General features: G+C 38.9%; 1 protein-coding gene across 1 annotated transcript in view; it reads right to left on the bottom strand.

Moving 5' to 3' along the window:
* Nucleotides 1-5677: 5677 nt before the first annotated feature.
* The window catches only part of Rfx7 (regulatory factor X7), a 143959-nt gene continuing 137596 nt past the window's right edge, over nt 5678-12040 (bottom strand). The window contains exon 9 of the mRNA XM_004638985.2: nt 5678-11764. Within this exon, the coding sequence (XP_004639042.2) occupies nt 8492-11764 (3273 nt within the window). The 3' untranslated portion in view covers nt 5678-8491. The remainder of the gene's footprint in view (nt 11765-12040) is intronic.

The raw sequence follows: 12040 nt of genomic DNA, 5'->3' as shown, positions 1-12040 counted from the left end.
TGTGTGTGTGGCCAGCTCAGCCCACCAGGGGGCAGGGCTGGCTGGCATGTGGTGCTGGGGGATTGAACCGAGGTCCCTGTGCTTTGTTTAGCTTAGTTTGTTTTAAGTAGGTGCTTTAGACCACTGAGCCATCTCACCAGTCCAAGAAAGTTATTTTTAAAAAACCAAGAAACTATGAAAAAAATCAACCCAACAGTTACAAGATGCAGCAAAGAACATGATATTGACTGGACTCAGTGAAAAGCTAGAGACAGTACAAAACATAAAAAAACTCTTCACAGAAATAATGGCAGAAAACTTCCCAAACATGGATAAAATTTTTTTTTTTGTACTAGGAATTGAACTCGTGAACTTGTGCTTGCCATACCCCTAGTGGATAAAGAATTTGACATACAGATAAATGAAGAATACAGAACTCCAAACTGCCATTACCAAAATAAATCTACACCAAGGTACATAATAATCAAGATTCCAAAAACTCAGCACAAGAATAGAATATTAACAGGTGCTAGAGAAAGGAAACAAATCATCTATAAAGGAAAACCCAAGGGCTGGCCAAATAGCTCAGTGGATTAAAGCGCATGCAAGCAGGCGCAGGAGCGGGGGGTTTGATCCCTGGGCCTGCCGTGCTGGCCCTGCCCCTGGGGCATGCTGAGATGGCAACTGAGACTGGGCGTGGTGGCACGGATCTCTAATCCCAGCTCTTGGGAGGCTGTAAACAGGTGAATCACTATGACTCTGATCTAGTAGTGAGACCCTGAACACCCTGCAGATCCTTCCCTAAAATACAAAAAAAAAAAAAAACCAAAAAAGACAAAAACAAAAAATAAAAGGGACAGAGAGTAAGGAAAACACATCAGAATCACAGCAGACTTCACACAAACCCTCAAATCAAGGAGAGGTTGCAGCAAGGTATTTCAAACCCTAAAAGAAAACAGTCTTCAACCTAAATTGATGTATCCCATAAAACTATCTTTCAAAATCATCAGAGAAATAAGATACTTTTATGCCAAAGAACAACTGAAGAAATTTATGACTACCAAACCACCTCTACAGAATGCTCTAAGGATATACTAGAAAGAGATAATGAAGACTGAAAACACATCAAGATCAATAGAAGAAGCCACCAGGTAGGGCAAGACATTAAATGAAGGAGAAAGACAAGGAACCAACAACAGGAACAACATGAAAAAGATAAGTCAATAAATACCAGTTATAACCATCAATGTAAACGGTTTCAACTCACCAATCAAAGAAACAGACTGGTAGATAGATCAAGAAATAAGATCCAATAATCCAATAAAGTGCTTCATTAAAAAACAAAAAACAGAACACAGAGAAAAGCAGGGGCAGCTATTCCATTTGCAGACAATGTAAGCAAGCATTAACAGCCATAAAAACCAAGTAGACACTAACACAACTGTAGTGGGGAGCCTTCATACCCAACTCACACAAATAAGACAGATAACCAGACAAAAAGCCAACCAGGAAGTATTAACATTAAACCAAACCCATGATCAAATGGACCTGGCAGATGTCCACAGGGTGTTCCACCCCAAAACATCACAATGCACATTCATCTCAGCTGCACATGGGATGTTCTCCAAAGTAGACCACACATTACTCCACAAAACATGGTTAATGTAGAGGAATTGAAATCATCTCATGCTCACTATCTGACCATAGTGCAACTAGAAAGAAAACCAAAACCAAAATATAAACACATGGAATTTAAACAGCATCCTTCTGAACAACGAATAGGTCATAGATGAAATTAAACAGTATATACAAGTAAATGATAATGCCCATATAACATACTGGAACTTACAGGATGCAACAAAAGCAGTACTCCAAGGAGAATTCATAGTGATAAACTGTCATATCAGGAAAACAAAACAAGATCATATGAATAACCTAGTGTTGAACCTCAAAGCTCTAAAAAAAAGAACAAATCAAACCCAAAGTTAGTAAGAGGGAGGAAATTATAGAGATAAGAGCAGAAATTAATGTGTTTGAGACTAAGAAAACAAAACAAAGAATCATTGACTTCAAAAGTTGGTTCTTTGAAAGAACAAATAAAAATGACAAATCATTAGCTAGCCTCATCAAAGAAAGGAGAGAAAAAACACAAACTTTAAGAAATTAGGAAAGAAAAGGAGAAAATCACAATGGATCCTGTCGAAATCCAAAAGATCATCAATACCTTATGAGAATCTATATTCTAATAAGATGGAGAACATAGAAGAAATAGATTCCTTGACATAATCAAATTGCCAAAAATAAATCAATAAGATATAATAATTCTAAGTAACCTGATATCAGTCAATAAAATTAAAAATATAATTAAAATTTATCAAGAAAGAAAAGCCCAAGCCCTGGAGGGTTCACTGTTTGATTCTCTAAGAAATTCAGAGAACTAATTCCACTAATCCTGAAACTCTTTAATGAAATTTGAAGAGAAGAAATACTTCCTAAATCATTCCTGGAAGAAAGTATTACCCTAATTCTAAAACCACAGAAGAGTCCAACCAAGAAAGAAAACTACAGGCTAGAGTTCTGTGTTTCGCTGTATGCGGTTAGAAGCACTGGAGTCCCCTGCTTCCCGAAGAAGCTGGAGCTTAGCTGGCTCTTCTTTGTTAAGAACTCACTCTTAGAAACACAAATCATGGAGCAGAAACAATCAGCTCTACTAGGAAACCTGGATGCTTAGAACGTGTTATCAGCTAAGCTCCAGCTTCTTTGGGAAGCAGGGCAGTCCATGCAGCACTTCACTGGAGTAATGATCCTATTTTCAGACAAAGTAGAATTCAAGCCAAAACTTATTATAACAGGCAAAAAAGATCACTATATATTTCTTAGGGGAACAATTTGACAGAATAAGCCAAGTTATAAATACATATGCATCAAACATCAGTGCACTCAACTTCATAAAACAAACAGGGCTGAATATACATAAATCAGGTAAAAATCAACACACTCATAGTAGGGGACTTCCATTATCTCACTATCACAAACAAATCAACCAGGCAACCAATAAACATCAAGAGTTAAACCACACCTTTGAAAGATGGATTTATTTTTTAAAAAATTAATTAATTTGTGTGTGTGGCCAGCTCAGCCCACCAGGGGCTGGGGACTGGGTGGCACGTGGTGCTGGGGGATTGAACCGCGGTCCCTGTGCTTTGCTAAGCTTGTTCTAAGTAGGTGCTTTAGACCACTGAGCCATCTCACCAGCCCTCAAGATGGATTTAGTAGATATCCACAATATAGTCTACCCCACAAAATGTGTACTTACTAGTACCTAGAACTTTCTCCAAAATGGACTGCACAGGACACCATTCCAGCTGCTACCTAGAGCTACAGGGAAGACATACCAGCCATGGCTATGCAGCAAATCTCTGTCCCAGAAACCCTGGTTCTACAGGCAAGCCCACAGTGGAGGTGGACCTGCACACAGGTAAGGGCTGATCCTGAGCTCTAGAACGACGACAGACAAATCCCACTACCCAGGGAAAGGAGTGCTGATGGTTGCAAAGCACACCCACAACACTCTAGGCCCTGCTCTGAAAAAGAATAGAAGCATTGTGGAATAGAAAAAGTTGGTTTTTATGACTGGGTGGAATAGGACCAGAACAAGTCCGAGTTTTGGGCCAGTGTCACCCTGGGTTTGTCCTTGGCTGAGAAGGGAGTCCCATTCTACACAGTGCAAATCTTGCTGGGATCCTGACCTCATACTCCCAGTGCCTGTGAGTGTAGCTGTCCATACCAGGTCCTAGACAACAGCACCAGCCATAGGGGCTAAACCAGTCCATGGAAAAATCTTCCTTTCTGATCCAGCTCCAAGGAAGCAAGTTTCCTGAAATGGAGTCTCTCCTGTTGTAGTCTGCCTCTATCTCCTACAACCCAAACTTTTCCCTAAGCCTCTCTGTGCTTTCTTCCCTTGCTATATAACTGGCTTCCTTCACATTCCAACTCCCAGCTGGTAACTCCAACCTCATTCTGCTCTTGGACCCCACCCTCTCAATCAGATTGAAAGCTGCTTCATGACAAGGATTTTGGCACTTCTTTGTATCTTCTCCAGTCCTTGTTTTTTTTAATTTTTTTATTTTTATGTGTGTGTGTGTGTGGCCAGCTCAGCCCACCAGGGGGCGGCCCTGGCTGGCATGTGGTGCTGGGGGATTGAACCGCGGTCCCTTTGCTTTGCTAAATTTGTTCTAAGTAGGTGCTTTAGACCACTGAGCCATCTCACCAGCCCCTTCTCCAGTCCTTGTTAAACCAATGCACTGTTTTATGATGAAAAAAAATTTTCATAACAATAACAATGTTAATATATTGAGTACTTTGTTATCTTTAGAGTACAAGATAAAATTTTTTTCCAAATGGCATTAACACAAACCTTCTCAATGAACTAAGAGACACTATTAATTTATCTGTCTTACGCTTTTTTTCATTTTCCCTTCCTTCCTGCAGCTTGTTTATTGTGAACAGGCCATGTAATAAACTAGTTGAACTTGCTATCTTCAGATCCTTGAGACAGGGTCTTGCTATGCTGTCCTGAATGGCCTTAAAACACCTGGGCTCAAGTGATGCTCCTGCTTCAGCTTCTCAAGTAGCTAGTACTGTAAGCATGTACCAAAGTGCCTGTCTCCAAAATTCACGTTAAGCTAAAAGTTTTCTTACAGTTAAACCATCAAGCTATTAATAGCAAATGACTATACCTTAGGTATTACAGAGTCTCCCTACCCTGGTCCATACTGGTTTAGTATATCCCTGGGTCCTGCTTTCCTATTTTATGCTTGCTTTTTTTCTGATTCTTGCTGCTATTCTCATTTCCATGTCACTGAGGATACCAATATACTTAAAGCCACAGTCACTTTCATTTTGAGAGGTTACAGATTTGTCTTATGATTAGTTTCATTTTTAAGTGCTATGGAATTTAGTTTGTAGGCTCAACTTGTGTGGTACTCTTCTTGCTCTTTTACCCAGTCCTTCTCAATCTTTTCTCTCTCTCTGTGTGTCTGTCTCTCTAACTCAAATGACTTTCCTAGTTGTTTACACCTTTTTCCCAACTTGGGGCACCACAGACCCACAAAGATCATACACAACTAACCACCATTTGCCTCAGAACATGTCCTATGTGTTAGCACTGGCTGCTGCTGATTTTCAATTTCAGGAGTAAGCAAATTCCATCCCAGATCCTGGTTTCACTACTTTGTAGAACCTGAAATTTCTGGCTTTTCCAGCCTCTGTGTACACTAATAGCCCCATTTCTAGCTTAAAAGTTCAGTATACTTTTCATTTTGTTTCTGATTCATATGAATGCCTACATTATATTGGAACAAAGCTGGACTTTTCATTTTCTATTCAATGATACAAACACACACCTAGATATCCCCAGGCTCCTTTAAGTCAATGTTATACAAAACACAAATTTTTAGCACAATGTGAAGCTATTCTATGTACCACTGGTAATAAATTCTAAATGAACAGCCAAGTTCCAATAAATGAAAATCTGTGTGTTCTAGACTAATACAGAGATGCGCAACACTGTTCTACTTTCATGCTGATTTTTAACTACTCCAGACTTCATGAGATCAAGAGGTATGGCATTGGGTCCAGTTGTAAGATGGTATATTGCCTATATAAAACACAATCCATAAATCACCTTAAAATCAGCCAGTTTGATATAAAATGTTTTTAATTGTTTTTGAAAACATTTAAAAAACAATTTTGAGCACTTTTAATAAAAAAGAGAACTGAAATACTACTGCGATATCCAACTACTGTAGTTTCAGCAGGTACAATAGACAAAACACTGGGGAAATCTGACTTTTTGTACTAAATGAAAACATGAAACAGGGCTTATTTTTGTCATTTCTGGTGTAGTAAAGCACATTGCAGAACAAGACTATTATTTGAACCTCAGATGCACTGCACAAAAAAAAAAAAACAAAAAACACTTTCCTTCTTTTCAGTTCAAAAGTCAGTGCTTATTGCAATTATATGCAAAATTATTTACTTCATGAAGTCTTATCATGATAAACATTATGCAAAACGTTTTAAACATCAGAACAATGAAAATAATCCAAGAAAAGAACATACTTGACAACAACTAAGCAGAATTAGTAAACATAAAAAAGTAAATAACTTGTGAATAACTATGCTTGTTTGGTTAACACAACCAGTTTCAGTACAGCCAAGAAAAAAAAAAAGTGGTTACAGGAATACCTAGTACTGTACAAGATAAGTCAGTAACACTCATGCACATTTGTGATCATGTATTAACATGGTGAAGCAAACTAAATTCTTCCTGCTGTAATATTCTCATGTAAGAGAATAAGAAATAGAAATATCTCATTGAGATCAATGCACATTGCTACATAAGACAATTGTATCTGTCACTTTGATGACATTTTGTCTTTTCATAATGAAACACATTTAAAAAGTTTAATCTGTGGACTGTATTGGTTGCATTTATCCTAAGAGATGTGCCTACCACAGGTTCAACAAATTTAGTGCAATATATGAACCCCAGAAAGTTTGTTGGACGAATTCAACCAAATTTAAAGTTTGCTGCAATACTGTACAGGGGTTAAAAATCCTCCAGTCTTTAAATTTTTATCAAAAAAGATTTCCATTATTTTTATGTTAGTAGGAAGCGAATAGTGTAAACAAGGGATTAGAATGGCCTCAAAATCTTTTCAGAGTATCTCATATAGAAAGGCTCCCATCATTTGTTAAAAGAAATCACACAGTTTCCTTTGGGTGTTGCATACTTTGGTGTGCAGTAGTGCTGTCTCAATGTACAGTGAAGAAATAACATCAAGGAAAAAAATCTCTAACAGATCATTAAATCAAGAAAACGAACACAAATGCCAATAAACTATGACATATTAATATATAAATCTCTGAGCCGACCCTAGCACCATTTGTTTATCAAAATGTTAATATCCTAACTTTCAAATTTATTGAGCAATGACCCTTATTAAATTAAACCCTTCATTACATGTGTTAAATATTCATTCATCAGTCTTCTGAATGGTTTACGAATTAAAGCTTAGCTGGTCTAAAGTAGTAAAAGCTTAGCTGGTCTAAAGTAGTACAGCAAATAGTCTAATGTTAGCTTTATAAGTTTAAAGTTAATTTTAAAATCTCTTTGAAAGTGATCTTGAAACTCATTTAAATGGAGCTGTCACTACTGAGATGTGTGTCAACATGAAATTCATAAATATTATTCATAAAACAAAATGGGAGCCATAGAGAAACATTTTAAAACAAATCCTGAGTACTTTACAATTTTTTATCAAAATAAATAAATTATTAAGCATGTAATAAAACGTTCCTCTTCTTCAAGTACTATTATTATCCCCTTTAACAGAGATATAAAAGATTTGTGGCTTCAGACCTCAGGTGGTGAAATGTTTTCTGCTCAGGTTTTAATGTTACCTCCTGCCTGTTTTTCATAAAGATCCCATGATCAAATTGCACAACTATATTCAGGAGGAGAAAAGGAGTCAAGTCACTAAATTGAGAAGGGGAAAAAAAACCTGATTATTAATGTGTATCATAGTGAAAACATTTCAAAACAAATCTTGGATAGAATACTATTTAATACAGAAATGCAGCTGCTGTGGTAAAACTAAGAAAATGTTTTACTTTCCTTCTAATGCCCCATTTTAACTAACAAATAATACATCAGTTTTCTAAAATGTATTCATTCTATTAAATTATAGTATGTGGAGTCATGTGTATGTCAATGTGTGTGTTAGGTCTACATTTAAATCAATGTTTTAAAATCAGACCAATGTGAAATCACAGATATAAATGGCTACTAGTTTTTCTTTTTAAAAATTTTAGTGCAGCTTTTACTTTCCTTAATACTCAATTTTCCATTATTCTCTCTTATTTAAGCCCTTCAGGGTAGGGGTAAATGGTACTGAAGCCCCAGAAAGTCCTACAGAGATTTTTCATCCTACAGTAGCTCTATGCTTCAAGCCTAAATATTTTTAATAACCTGAATATTATCCCTGTTTTAAGGAAGACCTTCTTGCCTACAGTTCACCTTAGCTATGATTTTATATCTAAACATAATGTCAACAATAACAACAAAATAGCCCCCATTTAAAATTAAAGGTTTCTTCTAAATTCTGTGCAGATCAAATGAAGAATTGAAATAAACTTATACAAAATAAAGATCTAGACTGCTTTTGTAAGTGATGCATGGTGGATTCATTACCAGCAAATAATGTGATTAAATGGGGAACGCTATAAAATTTAAAACCTAATACTTGTTCTACAGCCTACTGTCTTCAGAAACTTAAGAACTGAGGCAAGTCTAACCATTTCCTACTGAAGAAGAAACCACTTCTGCAGCAAACGCTTTTTAAAATGTCACAATTAATAGTGTTTCTGCTGCGGGAGGCACTTCCATTAAGACAAATACAATACATATGTCTTTAGATACAGTGTGCTACATGTTATAAAACACAATTTAACCCAACATTTCAACAGTAGGATGGTCCTTGCTTTCTATCCATTCAAAACCTGATGAAGTCATAGAGTTCATGGATTCACTGCAAATTTGCTGAAATAATGGGTCATTCTTTAATTCTTCCAGTGTAGCTTCATCATCTTGTCCCTGCTGACGTCCTGGATCAAACAGTAGATTTGGGTCTAAGGTGTTCAAATCATTGATACTGCCTGAGAGGTCAGACGACAACCTGATATCGCTAGAGAAATCAGATGCAGTATTGGTGAGATCAGATGCTACCTGACCTACCAGCTGCTGGCTGGTTTGCAAACTGTCTCCACTCAATAGGTCTTTAACAGTGTTACTGAAATCTAATTGTTGCTCTCCAATTTCAGATTGTGCTTGATTATCTCCAGGAGAAAAACTGATCTGATCGGTGCTATTACTTTTGGTGAGGTAAGATGGTGCTTGAAATTCATAAACAGAAGTGCTGGAATCAATCATATTCTGTGAGTTGGCACTAGGAAAAACAGTGGAAGTTTCCAAAATCTGGGTGAGATTCATCCGGGCCGTGTAATTGGACGGCAGGTTGTTCATCCCCAAACCTCTCACTGCATCATCGTTGTCAGAATCAAGTTTACTCAACAAAACATTGGTTATTTTTTTACTGTTTGTTTGCTTTTGAAGAGCATTTGGGAAGGCTGTCTGCATCATGACTGTCAATGGAACTGACTGACTTCTTTGAGCTATGTTATTGGCACATGCATCTGTGTGAACATTTGTGAAAACATGGACCTCTGGGGTTACTGGACTTCCAAAAGGGGTCACATTAGATCGTGGGATATTAGATACTGGATAGAGGGTGCTTCCACTAAGATTACGTTGGCGATGGACAGCAGGGCTCACACTCCGGCACCTGAAGTTGCTGCTGGCAGATGAAGTAGTTCCTTTATTATCAAGAGGGGCAGGAACCGCAAACCCTTCCTGTTTGTTGGTGTTATTTACAGTGGCACCTTGATGCTGCACAGGAGAGACAGGAGTCAAGCGACCAAAGTGAGTGTCATGATGTCTGGATTGAGATTGGTAAGACTGTCCAGGCACAGCAAAAGCATGAGGTTTCCTGAAACGGTCTTCTACCAGTTCCTGGTAGCTTGGGAGAATGCCATGGCCAGAAACTGATGAACTACCAACTCCACTATACCCATTATTCATCCATTCAAGCTTGGTTTTATCAGGGTGAGTAGCCATAGGTCTTTGCATTGGTTTCACAGGACTGCTTGAGACAATGCTGGCATCGTGGTATGCCATACTGGAGCTTATTGGGGTGAATGCAAATGGATTCCTGCACTCAACAGGGCTAGGAGGGACACTACTGCTGCAGTTTGAATGTGGAGTACCAATGGGTGTGTGGCGGCTACTTCCTAAAGCACTATCCACAGGTGTGGTCTGGGCTAGCCTGGAGCAAGGGCTCTCCCGTGACAGACTCTGAGAACCAGCAATCATTTCAGACGTTGGGGTTGGAGTTGGAGTTGGGGTAGGAGTAGGTGTGGGTGTGGGCGTGGGTGTATGGATTGGAGTGCCATTGCTGTGAATTGGATGATAGAAGTGGGTGTTGGAGGCATGAGAAGACATTGCAGCTCCTGGTGTCACCGACTGATTCTGAAGAGCCATTCCCAAACAGTTACCATAAGAATGGGAATTGTTCATGGACATTTGTTGCTCCATAAGCACCAGCTCTTCCACAATACTGTCTTGAGTGAGTTCATCATCAAAAGGAAAGTAGCTTTCATTTGTCTGGGAAACAGAAGGCTCAAACTCTTTCAGTTCAGACTGCAGAGGTAACTGATCTGAAGACTGTGCTTGTATTTGATTCAGAGAAGGTTCTTGTATCTGGCCATGGAGCTGTTGGCTGTATGTGTCCTGTGGCATTCCTTCTAATTCCCAAACAGATTTCTCTAAATCACTGATATCAGTGTGCTCTGGAATTGCCATAACACTGATATCCTGCTGTTGTTCACAGCTGGCAGATAAGAACTCAGAATCCTTAGAGACTTGTTGCCATTCATTTGGATGAAAGCTGATGTCAGATTTTGAATCATTCTCCATGAGAAAGATACTTCCTTCAAGTTTTACTTTTGTATGAGGAGAGGATGATGGTGTTTGCTGTTCCAAAGGTGAATCACTGGTAGTAAGAGCAGAATTCAAGGGCTGATTTTCCATTGTGTGTGAATTGACATTAACTGATACTTTGTTAGGAACCTGAGCACCCGCTGCTAAACGTTCTGTTTTCCCTGAATGTGGAACCTTCTGGTCCTTCTTAACACTGCCTGGTTTCTGACCTTCTATGGTAACTGCAGAAAGCTGTTCCACAATTGGTTTCTTCACAGGAGGCACCTGGGACTCTTGTAATGTAGAAGACAGTCGTTTTCTTGGACTTCTAGTGCATAATTTAGGGTCTTTATTTATTGAGTCATCATTAGATGGTGAACCAGTGCTGGTGAAAGTTAAGTTCTGAGTATCAACGGAGGGCACAATAGTGCTCTGATTACTGCCTGCTGACATGCCTGGCAAGACTTCATTACAGCGACTTTTACATTTTGTCCTCTGGTCACAGACCTTAGCTGCTTTTACTTCAATGACACCTTCACTTGAAGGTTTCTGCACTACTTCATCTGAGTTACTGTTCTGCCCCAAAAGACTGTTAGGTGTTGTTTGGGGAGCTTTGGCCCCATCAGGGCTTTCTTGGCACTGTACAGGATGCTCATCAGAGGATGTTTCAGGCTCCATTTTAACTTCCACAGCAGATGTCCCCTTAGTACTGCTGGTCTTGGGCCCAGGAGACTGAAGAGAAACAACAGAACCATTCTTGATCTGTGGAACACTCCTTGATTCTTCAGCTGTCCCCGGAGCACTGCTGACCGAAGCAGAGTGTTTCAGAGGGGCATTGCTATTGCCAGGTGTGAGGGAGATGGTTGTCATTTTCACCACATTTAGAGAGCTCATGTGTGAGGCGGGCACCACGGCAGTCTTGATGGGACTGCTGGTAAAGAGAACAGTGGTTGGGGAGCGGATGGTGAGGGCACTGGTGTTGGCTGGCTTGGGTAAAATCTGAGGGTAGCGGTGTCGGGCAGAGCGGTCCCCACCAGGGCTGGCTGGGATGTTCTGAGGTGTCTTTGGTGTCTGTTTCACAGACTGCATGTGCTGTGTGACTACCTGCACATTGAGTGGAAGAACTTTGCCATCAGAAGAACTCATTGGACTTGGTGAAGTTACCAACTGCCTGGTTCGCTGGACCTGTGAAAAGGTAGAAAACAAAACAGATTTACAACTCTAGGATATACTAATCTGCACACCTGTAATAAAATATTTATTAAATGTGAATGTTAAAAGAGAAACAAGATTACATGTTGGAAGAGAATTCTTTTAGATCAGGCCCTATAAAATCAAAAACACAAATATAAGAAATGTGAACATGTAATATAGTTACAAAAATAAAATAATCTTTAAGAACACTGATACTTTTCAATTAATATGACTAAAAACTTCATACTTTTGATGACTACTTGGTGA

This window comes from Octodon degus, unplaced genomic scaffold (assembly GCF_000260255.1).
Source record: "Octodon degus isolate 3935 unplaced genomic scaffold, OctDeg1.0 scaffold00105, whole genome shotgun sequence".
Classification (NCBI taxonomy): Eukaryota; Metazoa; Chordata; class Mammalia; order Rodentia; family Octodontidae; genus Octodon; species Octodon degus.
The sequence above is the reverse complement of the archived record's forward strand: the minus strand, read 5'-3'. Positions and strand labels throughout refer to the sequence as shown.